Source organism: Lissotriton helveticus, chromosome 3_1 (assembly GCF_964261635.1).
Source record: "Lissotriton helveticus chromosome 3_1, aLisHel1.1, whole genome shotgun sequence".
NCBI lineage: Eukaryota > Metazoa > Chordata > Amphibia > Caudata > Salamandridae > Lissotriton > Lissotriton helveticus.
Genome location: NC_136061.1, coordinates 838794521 through 838819282, shown reverse-complemented (window position 1 = coordinate 838819282; position 24762 = coordinate 838794521). Strand labels below are relative to the sequence as shown.

The 24762-nt window shown below is 43.9% G+C and overlaps 1 protein-coding gene across 1 annotated transcript in view; it reads left to right on the top strand.

Moving 5' to 3' along the window:
• DLGAP3 (DLG associated protein 3) overlaps positions 1 to 24762 on the top strand; it is a 1133297-nt gene that overhangs the window by 947478 nt on the left and 161057 nt on the right. Inside the window, exons 7-8 of the mRNA XM_078683771.1 lie at positions 16679 to 16884; positions 23081 to 23195. Coding sequence (XP_078539897.1) covers positions 16679 to 16884; positions 23081 to 23195 — 321 coding nt within the window. The remainder of the gene's footprint in view (positions 1 to 16678; positions 16885 to 23080; positions 23196 to 24762) is intronic.

Below are 24762 nucleotides of genomic sequence, written 5' to 3'. Positions count from 1 at the left end.
TAGTGTATATATGCCTGGCCTGATCAAGTAAATGTGAAGGCTAATGCAATTTATCTCGTCAATCCATTTTCTCCACCCACTTCCTAGTTTTTACCCAGACAAAAGAACCAGTAAAAAAGTTAATAAAATGGCATGCTAATTTCTAGGTTTGTCTGTGCTTAATATGAATGCTTACCTGCTGATGACTGTTCCCAAATGAGACATGCATGCACAGTGACACATGGTGATCAACCCAGGGTTACACAACTAGCAAAAAGTAAAAAAGCTTAAATAAAAAGACTTTGCAAAGGTGGACAAACTGGCCACTAGAGTAGCTCTCCTCTGATTCTAATTTCAGAAGTACCAGTGGTTAACCACTGATCGTTTAATCAAAATTTCATAATATCATTGAAATACATTAGCCCAGAGTGCCTCTTTACATGCCAGGACTATAGCATGTGAAAAGTAGGGGGCCACAGGATGCGCATGGAGATGCGGTCACTGAATGGCACAAGATGGCGGGGACTGCTGGTGTGCCTGACGTCAGGGGGAATCTGAAAGTAATGGCTTTTAAGAGGTGAAGGCAGGGCTTTAAGTGGGCCAGGTCTCACCGGTGCTGAGCACTGGCAGTTTTTTAAGGGGGGCCTCGAAACGGGTCTCTATCGGGCTCTGTTTTGTGCAAAAAGAACAATTGCTGGACAGAATGTAGAACAACGTCATACATTCACCCCAGTACAGAGATAAGGCCTAAATCCATCGTGTTTTTGCTCACCATGCCATTCCAGTTTGGACCCAGCCATTCAGCATACCCATCCCACTCGGGGGGTGACAAATTGATGGACAGAATGCATAACAATGTCATACATTCACCCCAGTACAGAGATCTAGCCTAAATCCATCATTTCTTTGCTCACCATGCCATTCCAGTTTAGACCCAGCCATATGCAAATCAGTCTTGGCCCTGCGCCCAATGGAAACAGTTCAGCCCGAAGTGCCAGGCCAGGTCCTCCCTGGACTGGAAACAAGCATCCTAGGACCGGTTTCGGGCTTTCAGCCCTCATCAGCCAGGATAGCTTGACTCCAGTAGCATGGAGAGCACGGGACTCACCTCTGAGCATACCCGTCCCACTCGAGGTGACAATTGCAAAAAGAACAATTGATGGACAGAATGCAGAACAATGACATACATTCACCCCAGTACAGAGATCTGGGTCTAAATCCATCGTTTTTTTGGTCACCATGCCATTCCAGTTTGGACCCAGCCATATGCAAATCAGTTTTGCCCCTGCGCCCAATAGGAAAAGTCCAGCCCAAACTGCCCTGGCACAGGCGGTCCGTTCTTTTCTGGACTGTAGTGACAGCAAGCACATCGATGTGCGCGTGCAGACACTGCTCACTTCTCACTATTGGAGAAGTTGCGGCATGAGGTCATGCCAGGTAAGCGTTGTAGGGGAAGGGAAATCCTTTGAACATTCCTTTTATCTCTAGATTTCCCTTCTCTTTCTGAAACTCAGGGAGCGCAGCAACATTGTTGTGGTGTCACTAGGGCTTTATATGGAAGCCTTTTCAATTTTACATGCAAGCCATAGTTGCTGCTCATTTATCTTATGCAACTAACAACCATTTACAAAGCCAATATTCCTGACTTGCCGTAGGTATGATGTTACTTGTTATATCATATATCTGGATGCAATTACAGAAACAGCATATTAAAAGTCGGGCTGCACACTATGCTAAGCACAGATTTTTAGCTTACGTGTTTTTTAGCCACGCCCTTAACCCCTTCCATGCTGATGACAAGCTCAGATCGTCATCAGCGTTACCTACCGTGTGCTGATGACGAGCTGAGCTCGTCATGTAACGCGGTAATTACAAAAATGCCGCACACAGCGGGAAAAACGGCTGCACGCATGCGGTTAATTACATTGGCATACCCCTTTGAGAGACCCCCCAGTTTTTTCATCCCACTTAAATCCCTGGGTGAAGGTCTGGCGGTCTCCCCACTGGATGTCCAGAGTGTAATCTTAGACTCTCTCTTGTGTTATGGCCTCTGTTCTGTTAATGACTGTGCTTCATGAATACCATGATGACCTCTTATGACCCCTCAACGCTGAGATGCAATGAATATAAAAGGTGCCTGCCTCAGCCTCCTGAAAACCCATGTTTTCTGGAAATGCATCCTAGTTTTTCAAAAGCAAATATGAAGCGAGGGTTCATGCTGTTAACAAATGAGGATGCGCAGAGGCCAAGAAATTGAAAACTGTCTTTTTTATTTTATTTATTTATTCAATGCATTTTTATATAGCGCGGACTTTATGCAAAGGTGTCAGAGTGCTGTACAATAAAACCAGTTACGTTACATGAGAGAAATGTTACAAAATAGAACGTTACGAAAATAAACAGGAGACTAGGGGCCAGATGTAGGTAGCCAAATACCAGTCGGTAATTGCCGATTTCGGCCGTTACCGACTGGTATTTGGCTTTTGACATGTAGGTGGGTCGGAATTTACAGAATCGGTATATTTACCGATTCGGTAAATTTACCACTTCGGTATTTTTCTGAATCTGTAAATATACCGATTCTGTTAATCCATATATATGTGGCACAGTTTGCAGTGCCAGAGGCCCTTAGGATTTCTAATTTACCGAATTCCAGTGTACATGCACATCTGTGCATGTACACCTATGCCATGTGACACACAGACATTCCCTTAGGGCATGTATGTGTGCCACATGGCACACAAGCCTGCAATTGGGGTGCTACATGGTGTCAAAGTGACACCCCGTTCCCCCTGCCAGGATTCGGTATTTACCGATTCGGTAAAAACCGGATCGGTATTTCCCATTGATTCCTATGGGCTTCAAGGCCCATAGGAATCAATAGGAAATACCGATTCGGTATTTACCGAATCGGTAAATACCGAATCCTACAGAATCGGTAATTGTAAAATCAAAATTACCTACATCTACCTACTTCCAATTTACCTACTCTTAAATACCGAATCAGTATGATTCGGTATTTAAGAGTAGGTAAATCGGAATTACCTACATCTGGCCCTAGAAGAGGTAGGATAAAACCATAAAAGACAAGAACACAATATCAAACACATCAAGCAAGGGTGAGGAATGTACAAGAAAATATAAAAAATTACAATGATGAGCAAACTACCTAGAGGGGTCTAAGAATGAAGGTATTAGTTCTAAAAGTGTCTTTGGAAGAGAGGAGATTTGAGGTCCGCTTTGAAGATCCGGATAGAGGGGGTGGCAAGGAGCCATGGACGAAGTGAGTTCCAGGTTTTCACTGCATTACCTGAGAACGATGGAACCATCGATCTTTCCCTTTTGAAGGAGGAGGGCTTAAGCAGAAACTTTTCCGCGTTCCGTAAAAGGTCTCGAACCTCCAGACATTTTCAGTTTATTCGCCAGGTAACGAGGGGAGGAAGTGTGTAAGGCTTTGTGGGTGATGCAAGCAGTTTTGTAAACAGATCTTGCCTTGATGGGAAGCCATCGAAGAGAAGCCAGGATAGGAGTGATGTGTTCACTTCGTTTGGACCCTTAAATAAAGCGAGATGATGAATGGAGGACTGATTTGAGGGGGGAGAGGTGAGATTTGGGTAGGCCAGTCAGAAGAGAATGGCAGTAATCCAGTCTAGATAGAACAAGCGATTGGACCAAGGTTTTTAGGTCTCTCTCCGGGAAGAACCGACGAATCCCCCACAGAAGGTAATGCTGGTAACGTGCATTCTTATAAATGGAGTTGATGTGGGAGATTAGGTTGAGTCTTTTGTCAAGTATAACACCTAGGGATTTAGCGCTGTCGGCAATGATGGGTTTATTGTTGAATACATTCAGCTGATCCATCCAGGATTGAACAGGAGGAGGGGAGAGAGAAGTAGATAGGAGGAGGAATTCAGTTTTGGAGGGATTGAGAATGAGTTGGTGAACTAACATCCAGTTGTGAATAGAGTTGTCTCGTCTGCTTTCTGAAAGCATGTCTATGTCTTCGGAGGCACCCATGGATGCCCTCCCTGCTTGGTCGCCTCCCTTGCCTGCCTTGCTCTGGCCCAGGCCCTGGTCTCTGTAGGGTTTCCCTTGCCCCTGGGATGGATGTCGGTGGTGTTCTGCCGGTTGCTCTGTGCCTCGGCGGATAAGATGCTGAGCCTGCACTCTGCCTCCCTGGTAATGTGATTGGCGCCATTAGGGACCATTCATCATTCGGAGCGTTAGAGGAAACCACTTTCCAAGGGACTTTGTAAATGGCAGGGTGGGGAGCAGACAGGCAGGGGGAGGTGGGGGGGGGGGGGGTGCTTGTATGGCAGCTGCAAGCTTAGCTATTTCTGTTTACACTTCTCTTGATGTCTCCCTCCACCCCTTCCTCCCAGCAAGTCCTCATCAGCCCTTCTCTCTACCCCCTCCCTCAGCCTTCCATCTCTTCGAACCATCTTCCCCCATCCTGCCACTCCTGTCACCCCTCTCCCTCAGTCCTCTCCTCGCTGTCTGCAGCCTTCCCTCTGAGTCGCGTGCCTCCGATTCCACCCTTCCTTTCTTGCCCCCCGCATTCACGCTGACTCCATCTTTCCTTCTTTCTTCATTTCTTCTTCTTGCTTCATCCGTCTCTTTACTTCACTCTGCCTGCATTGCTTCTCCCTCCTTTCCTCGTCCCTCCCTGTACCTCCCTCTCCGTGCACTCCTACCTCTGATGACCCGTGCTTGCTTACATCCTTGTGTCCATGCCCCAGCCTTCCCTGTCAGTTCCCCTCCCTCCCTCAATTCACACCTCTCTGTTGCTCTCTTTGTCTCCTCCCTCCCTCTCTTCATTCTTCCTTCTCGGTTCTCCGTCGCTGAATCGTTATTTTTTCTTACATCTCCTCGCTTCCAGCTGTACCTCCCTGTACTTTTCCACTCCTCTCAGGATTTTTCCACCCATCCCTGCCCAGCTGAACCTCTCCATCCTCGACTGCTCTCTCTCTCTGCATCTCTCTTGCCTCATACTTCCCTCTGTTCTCTCCCAGCCACAATCTCTGCCCACTCCATACCTCCGTCTCTTACCTTTTCCCTACCCTTCCTGTTTCTTCCTTCTCATTATACTTCTCTACACCTCTTCATTTCTACCTTTCTGTACCTCCCAGTTCCCTCCATCTATCATTCTTTACAGCCCCCCCCTTCCTCTTTGTCTCTCCCTGTTCCTTTCTGTAGCTTTACGTCACTCTCTCTCTAAATGCCCCCCCCCCTGGCTCCTCTCCATTACTGCTACATCTTCTGTGTTCCCTTTGTACATCCCCTCATCTTTCCCCCACCCCGCTTCCATCCTCTCCTCTCTGTACCTCTTCATTGGTCCTTTAGCCCTCGTTCGTGGCCTTCCAATGCCCTCGTGCGTCCCTCTCTAGCCCCCTTCTTTCCTCTGTGCTTCATTTTGCCTCAGTCTCTTTTGCCGTTCCCTTATCCTCCTAGCCTCTCTCACCTAAAGGGGACTCTCCTAATTATGTTCTCGATTTTTGCAGCCCTTCCCCTTCCTCTCTGCATGTATCCCTTTAGCCCCTTCTTTCTTGCTCTTTGTTTGTTTCTCGTTCTGCTCCTCCTTTTTCTCACTGCTTCTGTCTGTCACTCCTTCTGCATCACCGACTCGCCAACTGCTGTCTCTGCCAATGCTTAATTTGTAAAAAAAAAAAAAGATAAGTGGCATACTGAAATAATATCATTGGAGGGGAAGTCTGCATAAATGATGTGAATTGATATCTCATTTTGTAATGTAAAACTCATTGTGACCTGTACTGATATATAATTGAAATGTTTAATAAAAATAATTTATAAAAAAAAAAAAGTGGCAAGGCCCTTCTCAGAGGGTCACAGCAGCCTGCACCATCCATTGCCCCTGCCAGCACTGCCCATGGCAGTACCAACACAAGAAAGTGTGCAATTCAGACTATAAAGGTGACCTTACGTTATAATAATGGTGTGAGGCAGGTATTATTCATGTTTAATCTATATTGACTTAATAAATACGGTCGTTGAGCCATCTCAAACTTAGAAAGCCCCACTAGAGCCGGATAGTGGACTGTCACTGGAGCCGGTGCTGATAATTGCAAGTGTTGAGCACCAGAAACCACCGGCTCAAATTAAGCACTGCTCTGTACGTGTGCACAACCCGGCTAACCCCTTCTGACAGCATTGAGTTTGTTCGTTTTCCAGCCAAAGACTTTGCAAGTTGTTTCAGTTGTCTATTAACTTGCCCCGGCCTGGGAATGGTTGTGTTATTGTCATCTGTCTCTACACACTCTGAACGAGATTACAGCAAATTGTTGTGCAACAGCGAGGAGGCAGCAGCAGAAAACAAGTTACTCTTCTAGTAATATTGATTCCCTCATGATTTGTTCTCTCCACGGATCTACTTTGTCACACTTCACCGCGCAAGGTTTCAGATGCATTAAGCCCTCTTCTTGAGGCTCAGTGTACCAATAGATATGCTGAAGTGAGCTGTGTTTGGCAAATGGTCACAAGTTTGAACCCCACAGGGTCTCTTCAGCTTTTCATCCTTCTGAGGTCGACAAAATGAGTATCAATGCTGCCACAAGACCCCACAAGGTGAGCAATGAATTTATAAATGCACTTGTTACAGTCATAAAAATTGTGATGACTTTGGGACACAGAAAGGGTATTTCTACATAGGCCCTGATTATGAGTTGCACAGTATGAAGATTTTGGATGTGGAGCTTCCATTAATGGTGTAGTAACACTGCTAAGCCCCCATGCAACTGTGAATTAAATCCCTTAGAACAGGGAATAACAGCATAGGGCTAGGTATACCAGCTGTAAAACCATAAGGAATTCCCAGTTCCATGCGGTTTATCGCATACATTTGCCACCTCCTCTAAGAGGGTGGTAAATGTATGCAGCGACCTCTTTGTGGGGCGGGGCTGGAGAGAGGGCATTGTGGGGAGTAGTATAGGGAAGGGGAAGTTAAGTTCAGGCAGATGGTGCATTTTGTTGAAGTTTTTCCCACAGTTTTCAGTTTTTTCCTGCTCACAGTTGGACGAACAAGGCTCCACTGCACAGCTGCGGAGTTGGCCAATGTCCCACTTGACGATGCCTTCGCCCGAGAAGCCACTCAATTCCCCACCAGCTGCATCATAATATCTGCAGGAGGTCTCTTGCACCATCTACCTCGATGGTTTGTGGGAAAGGTGGTAGTAACCTGAAGAAACTCTTAGTTGTGTCTCATAGAACTGACATAGTTTGTGTCAGAAACTTGAATTGACTGTTGGGGCCTAAATGGTATTTACTCACATTAAATAAACAATATGTATGTGATTTATTCAGCTGTTGAAGCATGAAAGGCTCAGTGGACCATACCGAGATTCAATCTTTTGACCTACCGGTTACAAACAGAATACTGCAAAAGACGTCCTCAGCCCACTGACCTACATTTTTCACCCTAAGAAAAGAAAATGGATTATTATTTGGGTGGCTAACAAGGATTAATCACAACACTTGTCAAAGTGATCCTTCAAAGTCACTAAATGTAACCTAAACTTAACCCTTGCTAGCTATGCCACAGAGCAGACAGATTTAACATAGAATAGTGCGTAAAGTATTTTATACAGTACCGAAACAGTAATAAAGTCAAAATGCAAACCAATAAAAATTCCAAACTAAATTTGAAAAAAAGTGAAAATCATTAAACCAAATTACACTAAAATGACAAAAACCCAATAAGGCAAAGAGGAGATATGTTGTTTTTCAAGTTATGAAATAGCACCAAAAAGCACAAAGAATCAGTGATAGTCAATGGTCGCCAATCCACAAACCAGGTTCAATCTGGTCAAAGACTTTGCCTTATAACATAGTGCTTTAAGTTTCAATCCCACCACATGAGTGCAAATCTAGAGCCGCAGGACCTCAGGGAAGGCACTTAGAGATGCACAACGTGTTTGGCAGAGGCCAACAGCAGGGTCTAGTCCAGGTTCAGTTGCCACTGGCCAGTTGGTTACTTTCAGGAAAATACCTCTGGTAGCTTGTTATATCTCTGTATCTTGAACAGGAGGTCAACTTCATGACATTTGCAGTCCATTTCTTTGTCTTTGATACAAGAGGGGGAAGGTCTAGTTCTTCAGGGCTCATCTCAGGTCAGAGGCAGCAAGTGTTCTGAAGTGACTGGAGATTCCACATTAATGCCTGGCACTAGCTAGTAAGTGGTACACTAGCCAATGGGGTAAAAGTTCCCAGGGTCAACCCTACCCACTTTGGGAATTTTCAAAATGGTGAAAGTCTTTGGCCACACTAAACGTGGGTTTTGAGGGCTGGGGATTTGTGTGGACAGTATACTATGGTATTCCTAGTGTCTTCACACATTTAATACTAAAATCCGGGTTGAGGCCGCCATTGTTCCCAAAATAAACACAGAGACAGGTGTATGGTAGGACAAAAGAAGATCACTTCATCAGCAAGACAGTGGAGCCACAAGAAATCATGTTCTCTCCCATTTCATGTGTGACCCAAGGGTTGTACGAAAGCTCGGAGACACAAAACTAATGGGACAAATGCAGTTCCTCTAGCAGCCAGTCAGTGGATCCACTCAAATTGTCTTGGCATTCCATTCTCTCCCCTTTCAGTGTAACGTAAAGGTTATATGTAAACCCAGCATACCTGTCAAGCAATATTTGACAATCAAGCAGGATTTGATGCTGTAGTACCAAAAGAATGCCCACAGGCCCGACTCTGCATATTATGGGGAGTTCAGAGGAGTCATCTCTGCAAATCAGGTCAGCCTTTTGTTTGCTCCTTTGAGGCATTTAACACATATTCAAACCTATTCCAGACTAATTACTTGCTGGGATCTTGCAGAGGCTTATTTTAATTAACCTTCTGATGGTTCAGGCTAGAAAAGGTGAACTTTTAAAAAGTTACTTTTCCTTAATAGTTATAACAAATCTGATTTTGCCATTGAAATGGATTTTCAATAACAATTGAAAATAGTTTAATTATTTTCTTAGCTGGTCCCTTTCCTGAAATACAATATGAATATTTTAGTCTGTGCTTTGGTTTTCTAAATAGGACAGCTAGGCCTGCCATGTTGAAAATAATTTATCGGTGTGCTAGTCACTGTAAGGGCATGTTAACATTAAATTTTTACATGTCCTACTTTAAAATGTCATGCACCCTGCCTTATGGGCTACAAAGCCTACGTGGGGTGTCATCAATATTTAAAATGAAGGATTTTCCTGCTAAACACTTATTCATTTGACAGGTCCCAGTGCATGTTTTACATTGTGACAGTAAGGTAACAAGGTAGGCCTCAAGCCGTGTTTGCACTGCCACTACAGTGGACAGCACTATAGGTGCTGCAGTCCATTAGTGGCATTTAACTTCCAGGCCCTTGGGTAAATTTTTTACCATATACTTGGGACTTCTAGGCAAGTCAAATAAACTGCTTAGGTGTATGCAATTTAACCATGTTAAAAGGGAAAGCACACACACTTTACCACTGATTATCAGCGTTAAAGTGCACAGTGTTCTAATGCCAGCAAATATATAGGGTCCAGCAAAAAGCAAAACATTCAGGGTGACTACACAGAAATGGAGGATTTCTTACAATGCAAGACTGCAAAGAATACCTAGATCCAGAGTGGGTTATTTGTTTTAGCAATGCATATTTCTTTTTATATAAATTACATCTTTAACTACATGAGTTTAAACTTCTTTTACCCAGCCTCTGGGCGGGATTCGTTTGTCAGTGTGCCACAAATGTACCCCATCTCATATTTGGGTTTCCCTAAAATATTTTCCATCTGTTACAAACTTTGTCTATTCCTGTATCGTATGGCTGTGACTGTACTAAATGATTATGTCTCAACAATTTGCTGCACCACAAAACCAGCACACAAAGCATGCAGCTGTCTTGTTTCCGAGTTCATATGGCACCCCTGAAGGGTAGGAGTGAGGTCTTTGTGGTAAACACCTCACATTCGAATGAATGAATGAGGTGTATTCATATAGCACACAGCTATTCACAGACTGTCCCGGCATTTTAGCATCAGAGGTCTAACCGAGAACAACACCTGGCCGCTTGCCCCACTACCATAGTTACTAAATAGATATGTTTTTATTCTTTTGTGAATCGCCTTTCTTCCATCATTAGTCTCAGGTGTCTCAGCAACTGGTTCCACAGTCCGGCATCAAAAACGACAAAACCCTGTCTTATGGGCGTAAATACTGTCAGTATGCCTTGCAACAGAACCGTCTCATATCAGTGATCACCTGTTATCAGGCATAGTCTGTTGAATTAAAAAGGCTGGTAGCTAACATCGCATACCATTACCTATCAATAGGTAATGGTATGCGATGTTCAACAGACTATGCCTGATAATCAGGAATAAAAGTTTGCGAATAGGTGTGCCTGTTGATTTTAATCACACTATATTGTCACTAGCAGTTCCATAGGTTCTGCTTCTGTGCACTTTCACGTTTTTTTGTTTGGACACTTTCTTGTTTTTCTTTGAATTGAATGACGACCAGTGATGAGAAAGGGGGCTCAGTCTGGTGAGTTACCCCGAGGGTGGTGTTCCCGTGAGGTGTCATTCTTTTCGCCACACATTTTTTTTGGTAGATATAAGTTTTGCATAAACCTCATAATTCCAATGTTATTTGGTGGATGCACTGTGTAGATTGCGTTTTCAGACATCCTGTGGTGTTCTGTGTGACTGTCAAGTGTTGTTGGCCAATATACCATACTTCCCCTGTTTGTGATTCTTTTTAATAAATCGTTAAAGTATTGGACGTAGTGCAGTAAGATACCCCTAAAAAACGATAGTACATAGGGTACTGTAACAGTGATCACTGATATGAGACGGTTCTGTTGCAAGGCATACTGACAGTATTTATGTCCATAAGACAGGGTTTTGTTGTTTTTGATGTTGTTTGAGTGGAGGGCAACCCTGGTCTTTCTTTTCCCTCTGAGCTCCTTTGTGTGATAGTCCACAGTCCGGCAGCCAGGACCATAAAAGTGGAACCCTGGCTACGTTGAGTTTTAAAGCAGTGGACCATTAAGAGCCCAGCCTCACTGGAATGCAGCAATATTCCAGGCCCATTCGATACCCACTGGACTATAGCAAGAATTGGGAAATCCAATAGATCTGGGCTTGGCAAACTGATGCAATGTTTACTTATTTTTTTATTGCACGCATATGCCACAAAAATAAACAAAAGAAAAAACTGAAAACATGCTTGTGACTGCCATATGTGCCGAATAAAAATGTAAAATGTAAAGAAAATTAACCATTGCAGATAATTTGAATAAGATGACTAAAACAAAAAATCAAGGATAAAGAATGGACAAATAAAGCATTGGCAAGGTTATGTTCTAGCTTTGACCAAAAAGTGCACTTCTTATTAGGCTGATAGACACATGTAATTAGGAAATGAAATATTCTGTTAATCCCAGTGGAAGAAATCTGGGCGCATATTTACAAAAAAGTCACGTGGCGCAGCAAGTCACCTGTGACAGGGAAAGGGCAGGAATGCACCGATTCAAAAGAATAGGATGTATTCTTGTCCTTTCCCTACACTGGGGCCCAATGGGCTGCCTAGCGGCAACAGGGGCTCCCTTACACCATGGTGAAAGGGTGCCTGCGTTAGATGCAGGATTATTGTTGAGGAGAAAGGACAGCTTCCTGCACAAAAACAATCCGGAGAGGCCTTTTTCTCGTTCTATGTATGCTGCAGAATGCAAGGATTTCTCCTGTTATGCCTCTTCTGGGGAGGCGTATTGCATTTTTTTGATGCCTTCCCAGGTTTAGCCCTTCTTTTAAATCTGGGAATGCGTAAAAATTCATGAACGTTGTGTAGAAACACCCATGCAACACCCATGGAAATGGCTTCCTGGTGCAGAGTAATGCAACGCAGCGATTTGTGCTTCGTTCCATTACTCGAGATTTATGAAGCCACCCAGAGCTATGCAAGGTGGCTTCATAAATCTCTTTTGAGTTGCGTCGCTCTTGAGCCACATTGCATGATGTAAGAGCAATGCACCGGGGCTCGTCAATATGCACCCCAATGTCTGAGGCGAGTTAGCTAATTGCTCCATTCTGTATGCAGTATTGGGCAGGAGCAACATGTGAATTACAGTTGAATAGACCAGTGGATAATAACAGTTGACCCAAAGCTTCTCTGGTTCATGCATACAAGTATTTTCAATTATGATTTTTTAAATTGTTACAATAGGCTAGCAACTACAGTTGTCTTTAGGTTAGACCTAAAAAGAGGGCCTACTCCTCTCTTAGGGATGCCTCATGCCTGACTGAATCCCAACCTTATTGGTCTTGCAGTGGTTCCTTTTCAAAAGACCAGGATCCGTCTATTACATTGACGACAGCCTAACATTAGGAAAGGAGGTGTGCACTAGCCACCCTATGGCCTAAACAGTGGTCGGACTGGGCCACGTGTGGGAATAGGAGTTCAATATTGCTGGTAGGACAGTCTTGTATCAATTTTGAGAGTTACGACTTAAGTCTGGTCTACGTCGACAAGATGGAGACATAAGGAAGAGTTAAGTGATTTGCCCAGAATCACAGAATGTTGAGCATCATTGCCGAGACTCGAATCCGGTTCCCTAGATTTGAGATCAACTGCCCTAGCCGTTCATTGTAGTATAGACACACACCACTCTCTAATCAGACACATTACTTAAAAGTTCACTACAAATAGGCAGCAACGCTAAGCTCGCTGAGCAACAATCATGTCTACAAACCCCACACACCTCGCCGCCATATTACTATAGCTCAAACTACAAACAAAGGGGGAGATTTACAAGCCCCTTTCGCCAACTTTACTCTGCTGTTCCATCACTCCTGTGACATAGCGGCATCGTAAAGAATGCACCACGATGCAACATATATACAACATGACGCATCTAGGAAGATGCATTGTGCTGTAAAGCCCTGCGCTCCATTATACCTGCGTCAGGTGTAATGTATGCAGGGTGGGCGTTCCGTCGCAAGGAAGACTCATAAAAGTGACTCCGTTAAATCTACAAGATTTCTCTGAGTGACTTTTACGACGCCACTCCGTCAAAACCTTTTGCCTGCTTGAAGCAGGCGTAAGGAGTCACGCAGCATGGTTAGAATAGGCATTCCTGACCATTGCTGGAGTTGCGTCATGCTTACGACACGAGTCCAGCAATGCGTTGCATCTGTCTGTCCACGCCACTGTAAATGCAGCGCATCCATGGTGGCGCAAGGCTATTTTTCCCTCTCGCAAATGAACTAGCGCATTTCTGCAAATATGCAGAGATGCGCCAGTTCTTGTAAATCTGCCCCAAAGTCAATTAACCATGAACTCTGTAGTTGACCCAGGGACCCGATGCAGATGAGCGCCTTGGACAACCTCACCAGGGGTATGAATATATTTCATAAATAGAAACATAATCGCGCTGTATGCTTCAGAAAGGGTATTGAAAGGGTTGTATAAATATCAACACAATAAAATCTAATACTATGCTGTTTGAATGCAATCCAGAGGTAAACACGTAACAGCTAGTGAAAAAAATACGTGTGTACAAAAATGATTCGGTTCTGGATAATACAAAACATGCATTGCCCCCCCCCCTCCCCCGAAAAAAATGGACGTGACACACAGTGAACTGTGAAGGTTTAAAGGTGACGTTCTGCCCACCACGTGTTTAGGGCATTAAATACCCCGCAATACACAAGCAAGGATCATATTTTTTACAAAGTAAACTCTTCAACTTTTTTTGCAAAGTTAACAGCCAAATGTTAACATCTTTCTCTCTCTCCTACACATTATAAATAGAAGTGAGGCACATGTTTCTCTGTGATTTTATATGGCGCGCGCATACCAACGCATCCACACAAGTAACAACATACCACGTGCCCTTTTTCCTCTTGAAATGTGTTACAGATACCTTTTTAGGAAGAAAGATTGCGCCCGTCAGTTATTAACTTTCAACTGTTTAAGTTGGGAAAAAGTGACGTTATGCAGGCCGAAATTAAAAGATTGATTCCATGACTTTGTGGTGTTGGCCAGTCAATCCTACAGAAACCTAGGTCGAGCTTCCCTTTCAGAGTGGGTGAGCCCTACTCGCCCATGCATGTCTTTTCTCTGAGGTATCTATCACCTGTGAAGTGCAAATTATGAGGCATGTCTCTGTGGCCATACCTGTCTGTTGCAGAAGTTTCATTTGCAGAGAGATGCGGAAGAGGTAAGTCTCCCTGTTCACGCTTGTCCATGTTTGTCCGCTGCGCAGGTGGCAACCACAAAGGGTGAGGTGTGCATTTTTTCACTACCTTCATGCTTTTCTGTTGTTTAGGAACCTATAAAGGTTAAAGTTCAGGTTTAGGTCTCCCTACTCATCTCTGAGATATCATCAAATAAGGTGTAGATACCCAGACATGCACTTCTGTGAGGCTCAGGTATTTCCTGTGAAGGCCCAAGATGGTGGCATCTATTCATGCCCATGCCTGTCCAAGGCTAAGCTGTCACTCACCAAGTGCTTAAGAAAGAGGTCAGCCCCAAAATCCCTTTTTAGCTGAGGCTGAGGAATCGCACATGAAGGGTTAAGAGAAGGTTAAGTAGTCAGTCCCATGCTTGCCTGAGGTATAACACTGGATGGATTAAAAGTGAGTTAATCCCCTTTGCTTATGCTTTTCTAAGGTGGCAGCGAGTATTACGACTCGGTTAAGCCGCCTTGCCTATGTTTCCCTCGTACATCAGCCATGAACAGTTCAGTTTCCATGCTCATACATGCCCAATATATGTCATGTGAAGGGTTACATGTCCATGTCTTTCCTTCTCTAAGGGTGAGTTATTCCCCATGCATAGGTACTAATGAGCTAGGACTCCATGCACATGCTTCTCAAGGGTCAAAAATCCCCTATGAAGTGTTACGCCTTATTACCTGTTTGAGGTGTCCCCAGTGAACGAGTACTAAGTGTTGGGCTCCATTTACCTATTTGTGGGTTGCTGAGATACCATGTCACCCATGAAGGGCTAGGAGAGGGTTAAGAGGTATCAGACCCACAACCTTTGTGTCAAAGGGGCGCTCCTTCCCTATGTGGATTGCAAACATAGCTTCTCTCTTTGGGGCTTACCTAGGCCTGGAGAGAGAAGAGGTCAGCAGCCCCTGAGTCCCTTCGAGCCATTCCCTCTCTTTGAAGAGATTCATTTTCTGATCATTTTAAATGTGATGTATCTCTGGGGGAATATTTAGAATATTTTGAAAAGTATAAATGAGATGAATACTCACTTTGTGCATCTGTCTCTTTTATTATTATTATTTGTATTACTGTTATTATTAGAAGTAGTAGTAGAAAAAGTAGTAGTTGTTGTATTTTTTCTGTTTATATAGTGGTATGGCTGAACTTCCTTCATCACTAGGTATTGCTAGAACTCACAAAATAATAAGATGCTATAGTTAATTAAGTGAGGTGTTTCATGCGCTGCAACCTACATTAACCCGTATTCTTTAGAATATACACCTCTGGTTGTGTTTCGTTGTCTTCTGTCTACGCTTAGTGCTGTGTTTCCTTGATGAGTAGGCGTTGCAGGTTCTAGTCTGTTTAGTGCATGGCTTCCTAGAAGAGAAGGGTTTGGGGTTCTTCCTGGTGGTGTCTGATGTCCCTTGTCTCTCTGGGGCGTTTGTCATCCTGGACCTCTAAATGCTGTTGGGGGTTTTAGAGATGGAGGGCTTTGAGCTCATTCCTGGTTTCTTCTGTTAGTCCTCTAACTCTGGGTTGTATTTGGTTTCTTAAAGCATTACAAGTTTGAGGTACCACCCGGCAGTGTGTGATGGTCCTCTGTCAACCTTGGGAGCTAGAGAGTTTTGTTTTTCTCTGTCTCTTTGTGGTGTTGGGTTTCTTATGAAAACAAGACTTCAGGGCAATTTCTGGTTGGTCTCTGCTGTTCTCACCTCTTGATGTGGCAAGGTGTCTTAAGAACGAGGATCATCAGGTGCCTTTTGTGATGCCGGGTGATCTCACTGAAGCCTTATGGACCTCCACCTCAAGCCAGAATGAGACTCTGTAAAATAGGAGAAATGTGAGATTTCCCCAAGGTGGTAGCTGGGTAGTGTTAATATTAGGAATGGGCTGTATCTTTTATAGGATGCATTTGAGTTCCTCCTGTTGGAGTCAGGCGGCGGTCATCCATCTTTGAATGGTGCTGTCTTTCTTAAATTTGCAGTTTTAGAGGACCTTCTGGTGGAGTTTGCTTGACCTAAACCAGTACTGATGTTTGCTTTCATATAATAAGAGGTTTTTGATATTGTGTTTGGTGGTGTTTAGGCACAAGGATTTTGAGGTGCTTGCGTTATTTGGTTCTTCTGTTTAGAGGTAGTCTGTTGTTTTTCTTTTGGGGCAAACATGAGATTAGTTTGCAGGCCTATTTAATCCTTCACCTCCTGTATTCAGACTGAAAGTCATGCATTTATTACGTAAACAACCCATCATCTTCAAGTGCGGGATCATTCTTTCTATGTGTGTTTGAAAATGTGTTATTGTCACTAGTGCAATGCTTCAGAAGTGTTATAATCAGTAAAAAGTGAAAGGGTTTTTACTTATTTCAGACATTATCAATGGCATTAGGAGCACTGCATTGCTACCCACTCTCACAGCCCTCTCCCCAACCCTCCTGCCCCTCGAGACACTAGAAATCCAGGAAGGGCATAACAAGCTATTCCCTTCTTGTCTAGGTGCCTCAGGATGAGTGGGGTGGGTATCCTGGGGCTGGCAAGGAGGGGGAGATCCCCTGCCGGCGGATGCGGAGTGGTAGCTATATCAAAGCCATGGGGGATGATGACAGCGGGGACTCAGACACCAGCACCCGGATGTCACCCAAGGGCGTTTCTCGCAGAGACGGCTATCGCAGGTCCTCCAGCATTGATCAGCCCCGGACTAAGTAAGAATTAATATCTGTCTGTCTGTCTGTGCATCATATCTGTCTGACCATCTTGTTTGCCATCCGTCCTGTGCAATGGTGTAATGTTGTGTGTCTACATGAAATGCTTAGCAGCAAAGTTGGGTGGGCCTTGTATGGTTTTCCAATAGAGAAGTTGTTGCTGAAAAGTCTGTGCTTTTCCAGAGGTGTTCACCAATATTATTGTTTATAGATAGATGTATTAGGGAAGTGAACTACTAGCTCATCGATCGAACCTCACATTTTGCCTCCCAGTTCATTCATTCATACATTCAACAATCCCCTCATTTTGCTATCCAAATATGACTTTGTGTGTACGTTCATCAAACAATGTAATAAACTCTTCCACATCTATTTTTCTCCCGTAAAATTAATATATCTAGTGTATAAGTGCCCTTTGTTTGGTTAAACTTTCATAAGAAAACTCTGCATTCAATATATGGGGTTTAACAGCCAGGGTTTGAGTGTCTTGAAAGCACAAAACGTTGTGCTTATGTTCAGGCGATATGCTTTCAAAAGATGCCCACAGATGGTGGCTATATTACAAAGGTTGGATAGCTAAGGTCATGAGTTTCAAGGGGGACATAACTTAGATGATACCTAAATGCCTGGGGTTGGACCAGAGATAAAAACACAGACAGAGACGGTGGGAACGCTGAGAACAGGGGTAAATATAGATATTAGGTGCATTGGGGCAAATGACTGGTACAGTTAAAAAGAGAAAAAGATCACAAAGTTAAGGTTAAGGTAAGAGATGATTTATGAGGCCTCTTAAAGAAGGAAGGTTCACTTTGTTTAGGACATGATCATATATTCACTTTGGAGTTGAAATTGAGAGGTGTTGGGGGACTGGAAGCAAGAATTGTGTGTGCAGGTCCAGGACAAGATTAGTGGGGGTGGATGTGGGGAGGGGTGGAAGGTGGGATATGTATAGTGGAAGGGGGTAAATATTGAAATGTAGTGAAAATGTTTATAAAGCTGAAACTGCCCACTTATTGAGGAACATTGAGACAATTATAGTTTGTAATGAAATATCTTGATGGCTATAAGACTTGAAGGAGCCTGGATGAGTGATGAAGTCTGCATAGGACCTGCCTCTTTTTAGTTTTGAAAAAGCATACATTGTTAACTGTTTGTCACCTATGGTGTATACAGTCTTGGAAGAAAGGTTTGGTGATTAAATGTAGCGTTGCCATACTGCAAAGATGTAGGTGATAAGAGTGCATCCTCTTATGCAAGATGGCTTACTGTTTGTCACCTAGGGTGGATACAGTCTTGGAGGAAAGGTTTGGTGATTAAATATAGAGTTGAGATACTGCAAAGATGTAGGTGATAAGGATGCATCCTCTCATGCAAACAGGGGAATATTGAGATATCAATGATGTACAAATGTTAGTAGCTTGCAGCGAGGCATAGGGGGAAGAGTGGGTGATATTGAAGGATAAAAATGTGGTGATGGAAGATGGGTTTGAGGGATGCTGACATCTTAAAGTGATGTGAATGCCTCTCCCATTTGTAGCTGGCCTTAGCCAGTTCAAGAGCAATTGTGTGAACAACTCTCAGTAGTTCATAGGTGTTTAAGTATTCGACTCCTAGAGTGGAGCTAAGGTTATGAGGCCGCTAATGTGCCAGTGGTAAAATTCGGTGGACTCACTGAAGTGCTGTTGTTGAAAAGCCAATTGAAGTAGCATCATAAGTGTCAAGTGAAGACATCAGTGTGGCAGTGAAGGTTATCGATAAGCTAGATGATTCATGGCTCATGGAAACCAAATGATGTAGCATTGTCTACCGACCTGCTTAAATAACGCCGTCAAGGTGCCATTTGAAGTAGATCATTGATGATCCACTTGAATCAGGGTTATCAATAGCCCATCTGAAAGAAGAACATCAATGGGCAAGTAGAAATATAGTCATTATTATGCCAGTCGCAATAGGATTATCAGTGCACCAGTGTTAATGAAGTCATTGATCTATGAGTTGAATTAAGGCCATCCATGGGGTTAGGGTAGGTTTGTCAATGAATGGGCTGAAATGTGGTAATGTGTGTGTCCACTGAATTAGGGTGCTTGTTCAATTGCCTAACTGAGGTATGGTCATTGATCTGTTAGTTGTTAGTTGGGGCAGGTTTGTTGATGTTTCAATGGAAATTGGGACTGGTTAGGGTGCATGTGCTGTAGAGATGTATATATGCTTTTTCAAGAGCTGAGATCCAAGAATTGGATAACCCAGGGAAAGAAAAGTGAACCCACAAATAATTTCTGACATCTTTGCACATCTAAGAATCTCCTCTTCACCCCTATCCCTTCTTCTTCCAGTGTGGCCATCAAAGTCTCTATGACTTTGCACCTTTCTCTGCATTCCACTCCCTTTCCATCTTTACCATTACCGCCAGATCCATACCAACAGGTATTATACTTGAAGTCTTAGCAGATGACACCAGATACTCAGGAACTGTCTAGCGTTCTGGAATTCACTGCATGTGCACCATCCACTGTCTGTCTGTGTTCATCAGCTTGTTTCACTCTCAGATTGTCGCGCTGGTTTACTTCCACATGTCCTTTTACTCTCTATTGTGTCTTCCCTCTTCCTAGCATGTTCTCGCCTCCCCTTCTCTCTGTCTGTCTCCGCCTTTCTATCTCTCTCCCTCTATCAATCTATTTCTCTTATCTGGTTTTCTTTCCTTCTGTCTCTCCGCCCTGTCTTTCTCAAAGGCCCCAAAACTTCTCTTGCCTTTACTGCTAATACTCTCTCTATTCCATTCTCTCTCATAAATAAATAAAAAAATAAAAAAAAATAAAAAAAATATATATATATATATATAATCTCTCTCTATATATATATATACATATACATACATATACATATTATGTATATATATTTATGAAGATGCGTCTGTATATGTATGTGTACATATATTTACATATGCATCTTACTATATATCAACAGTGAAGAGAATCTATCTATCTATCTATCTATCTATCTATCTATCTATCTATCTATCTATCTATCTATCTATCTGTCTGTCTGTCTGTCTGTCTGTCTGTCATCTATCTATCTAGATACTCACCACTCTCTTTCACTCTATAAATGTGTTTATCTACATCAGACCCATTTTTTATCTCTCTTTGGAGTCTCCATCTCCGTCTCTCTCTTGATGGCCTTTACCTTCCCCAGTACATGTATCAGTCTCTGACATTCTCTCACAGTCGCTCTGTCTGTTTATCTATCACCCTACTTTTACCCCTCTCAATCTCTCTCTTTCTTTCTCCTTGTCAGTATCTCTCTCCTTCTTGCAGAGACTGCCACTTTGTGTCTCTCAATGTCCATGTTTACTTCTTTCTCTTCCTCCATATCTCTCATCTTATTTTAATATCTCTCCTCTCCCCGCTTCTTCCAGTCCCTCACTCTGCCTCTTGTCTCTACCACCCTGTGTCTATGGCTATCTCTTGATCTTCATCTATCACCTCACTCTTTCTCTCTGCGACTCTATTGGAATCTCCCTATATCTTTCCCTCACTGCCCAGTCTCTCCATCTCTTTGTGTCTTTCACCCCTGCTCCTCTCTTTGCCACTCTTTTCATTACTTTTTCTCACCCTTTCACTCTTTATTTCTCTGTCTCACTATTTCTCTCATCTCCCTTCTTTTTTCAACATGCATTCCCCTTCCTTTCCCTGGTTCCCGATCCAATTGCTGTTCTCTTCCACCTGAGTTCCTTCATATATCTTTCGTTTCCTTCTTTTCTGCCCCCCCTTGCTCTCACTCCTCTGCCCCATCTCTCACTTCCTCTCATCTTTTTATCAATTTTACATTTATTACAGTTGTACTTATTGGCATGAAAGCCAAGCAAGTGTTGCCAATGTAAAATAATGCAGTTACTGCAGAACCAACGATTGTAGAGTTATTTGTTGTTTCTCGCTTTCTTTTCCCTTCCCTTTCCTTCCCTTCTCTTTCCCATTCCCTTCTCTTCTCTTTTTCGCTTCCCTTCCATTCCCTTCCTTTCTTCGCTTCCACTCCCTTCCCTTCTCTTCCTTTCCCTTCTCTTCTCTGTTCTTCCCATCTTTTCTCTCTAACCAACCTTCCCCTTTCACTATATCTTACTTTCCTCATTTATTTTCTCCATCTATGGCAATTTTCTTTCTTTTTTTCTAATTTGGTTTCTCCCACTTTTACTTTCTTTTGTAATTCTCTCAGCTTTGCCTGCCTAGTTGCAACTCTCTTCCTTTGTTGCTCTCCTTCCTTCCACCTTTCCCATACACGCTTACACTCTCCTTTCCCAGCTCACATTTTATTTTCTTCCCTTTTTAGCTTTGCTCATTTTATACTTTCCTTTTCTTTCTCCTTTGCTTCCTTTTACTCATACTTATCTGCCTATTTGTACCTGGTTTCCACTATCCTCCTCTCAACCACTTAACTTTTCTCCCACTCACCTTTTTTTCTTTGCCTCCTATCTTCATACACCTTCCTTCTCCTTCCTATGTCTTTGCTCTTTCCTTCACCCTCTCCCACGCTTAATTTGAAAAAAAGAATAACTGCTGGGCCAAAAGTTTTGCTCAGAAGCCCAGGGATAGCACTATTGAATGTCACAGTGCCAAATACCTAGTCTGTAGAGTCATGATTCCAACTCAGGTCTGTTTTTAACCAATACCAAAAGCTCCCTGTCCCTTTATCTCACTCTTGTAGGTTCCTTTTCATCCCTGTTTTCTACCTTACTCACTGTTTTTACATCTTTCGTCTTCTTCCCCACCTTTGTGTTTTCTCTCTCTTGTTCTTAGTCAAAGTTTGATGAGGACAAATAAGTGTCAGTCACCAAAAATGAATTTTGGTGGGCCCCACCTGCAACATAAATTCCTCTGAATCCCTGCTGATTCTGTGGCTACCCTCATACACTTCACCTTTCTCTCTCTCACTCACATTTCTTTCTTTCCTTGTTTCCTGTTTTCATACACCTCCCTCCTCCTTCCCATATATTTTCTCTTTCTCTTCACGTCCTCTAAATCCGGGGCGACTCTGTCTATTCCTCTTCTGCTTTTTCCTACTTTTCGCTCTCCTTCCCACTCTCCTTTCTCCCCCAACCCCTTCACTGCCCACCTCACTGCTCTGCTCTCCTCTGATGTCTGTTTTGCCCTTTTCACCTTCCACTCCTTCTCTACCCCATCTTCTTTGATCCCATTCTCATTTATCGGCCTACCCCCACTCTCTTCTTCACCTTCCCTTCCCTACACGGCCCCTCCTCTTCCTCTCCGATTGCTGTCCTCTTCTGTTTACCTCCACTATAACTTTCTTTTTTTCTTCCTCCCTCTACTTCCTAACTTATGGTTTACCCTTTTCTTGCCTTTTTTCCACATTGTCTCACTATTTTGCCCCTTCTCCTCCATCTCCAACCTCCGGTCTCTCTCATCACTCCTATATGCTCTCCATGCCCTAGTTCTACTCCCACCTTCTTCTTCTCCGCCTCATCCTCCCCTTTCATCCTTTCTCTACACTCACCACCTTCCACCTCTACTTTCTATTGTCTTCACTCATTCCTCATTCTCGGTCATCTGTTGCTTTCCTTCCATCCTTCTCATTCCCATCTCCTCCTCACTGAATTCTCATCTTTACCTTTCTTCACTCCATCTTTCTGCCTTAGGTTTCCACTTCATGTTCCTTCTTCCTTGCTTACCCTCCTCACTTCCTTATTTCCTCTCTTCCCTTATCTACCCTCTTCTTACCTTCCTCCCTTTCTTCATTCTTACTCTGCTCTCCTTCCTAATCACGTCCTTGTCTGCCCTCTTTTCTTACTCTCACCCGCTCCTCCCCCTCTACCTCCTCTCCTATCTTTTATTGCTTCTTTCTTTTCCACTCTTGTCCCTTTTTTCTCCTCTGTTGGTATCCCATGCCCCCTTTAATCGTTTTCCTCTCCACCCCTCTTCTCCTGTCCACTGACTTTTCTTACTTATCTGCCAGCTTTCCTTTCTTCCTTCTCCTGTTCTTCCATCTCCTCTTCATCCTCTCCATCCTCCCTTGCCCCTGACCCGATTCTCTCTGCCCCAACATCTCCTGTTCTTCTCTTTGCCCAGCCCCCATCCCCCCCCCACAGTCTCTCCCTCTCACTCACTAAAGTTGAAATGCTGTCCATTATTTGCCAATGTTCTCCCTGATATCTGTCGGAAACATTTTCCCCCCTGTCTCCCATTAGGTTTTGGTTTAAGCGTTATTCTGACTCATATATCTGTAACTGTCCCAGCTGCTGCACTCCGCCCAAAATCCACCCGCGAGGACAGGGCTATGGTCGCTCCCTCACCACTGGCCAGGTAAGTGCTGGGCAGGGGTCCTCCTCTGCTGCCTCGATTTCATCTCTGAGTGTGACAGGCAGCGCTCAGCTGCCATGTGGGCTGATAGAGTGTGAGCCATGACTGCCTCCCACAGGACATCCCTAGCTAGTGCAGTCTCTCCTCGTGCCCTGGTGCCAGCGGCGGCTGGCACAGGTAAGCGTGGTGAGGCGGTGCGGGGCGCGGCAGGGGGGAAGTCGAAGACGATGGAATAGATATTATTTATTTAATCATACCTATCCTGTTGTCTGTCGATTTGACCCCCTCCCACATCACCCCGCCCCACCACCCGCATTTACCTGTGCCGGCCGCCACTGCCTGGTGCGCCGGCCTTTAACACGGCCACTGTCCCAATGTTCGGCTCCGTTGCTGCATCCAGCGAATGCATATGTGCCTGTCTCTCTATGCTGTACTGGAACCATCTGCAAAGGTCATGCTCACTCATACACATCTTCCTATATTCCATATGAACACCTTTAAATGTGTTCCACAGTTGAAAACAGTACTGTTTCTGAGTGACCTCCCTGTATATTCAGGGCGTCTAGAATTATATGGCAGGAGAGAACCACATTTTGCGGTCTGGGTGAGGAAATTATGCAACAAGGAAAGGCAAATGTTGCTGCATAATGAGGCACTTTTTGTAATAGTATTCATTATTTCATCATTTTTAAACTTGGATAACACTGTCTGGGCACTGGTTGCAGCTCATTGGTACCAGTTTAACACCCAAATATAGCAATAAGCAACAGAAAGGTGACCAGTTCAGCGTTGCAAAGGACCTTCCACCATGCAGCAACACGTGTCGTTGCATTCTTAGTAACTGGAACCGTTTGAGCTAGAAACACAATTTTTTAAAGAAAAATCTGCAGATTATGCAGCAGATGAAGGATTATGTGGTAAATGCGGAAAATCTATAATTATGCAAAAATCACCACAGCCGCACAATCGTATACTTCCAGTGGCCCTGCCTACATTGCATTCATACTGGTACCTTGCCCTCAGTAGTGTGTCCAGTGTGTTAGAAGCCCTAGTACAAGGAAGAAAGTTAGCCCCATGGCTGCTGTTTGAATTATAAAATACATCAATCATCAGGGTTCACTGAGCCAAAGGCCACTGGGCCTCTGCTCTACTGAAGCTACCGCACCAAAGGAAGGTACGGCTGGCTGGCTTTAGCACTGGAGGCGCACTGTGCAACATTGTTTGTTGGCGCGGGGGCATAACTGTTATGCCCCCGCTTGCCGTTCATTCTGCAGGTGCACATCAGGGTACATACATTAATCCATGCCGTGGCTTCATCCCTCGTATTTCACGCGTGTAAGTAAAGATAAGGTCTTCTTAGTCATTACATCCATGGTTCTCCGCGAGTTCTTGCTTGACATCAGAGATCCCTTGCAGTGCGTGGGGAGTGACAACCTGGGGCCCTTGAAAACCATAGCATCGGTACATACCATATAGTAGTGGTTGTGGGTCATGCCACACGGCACTGGGAGGCCAATCTGGAGTTGCTTAGCAAAAACAGATGATCATATTGCTTGATTTTGCTTTACGA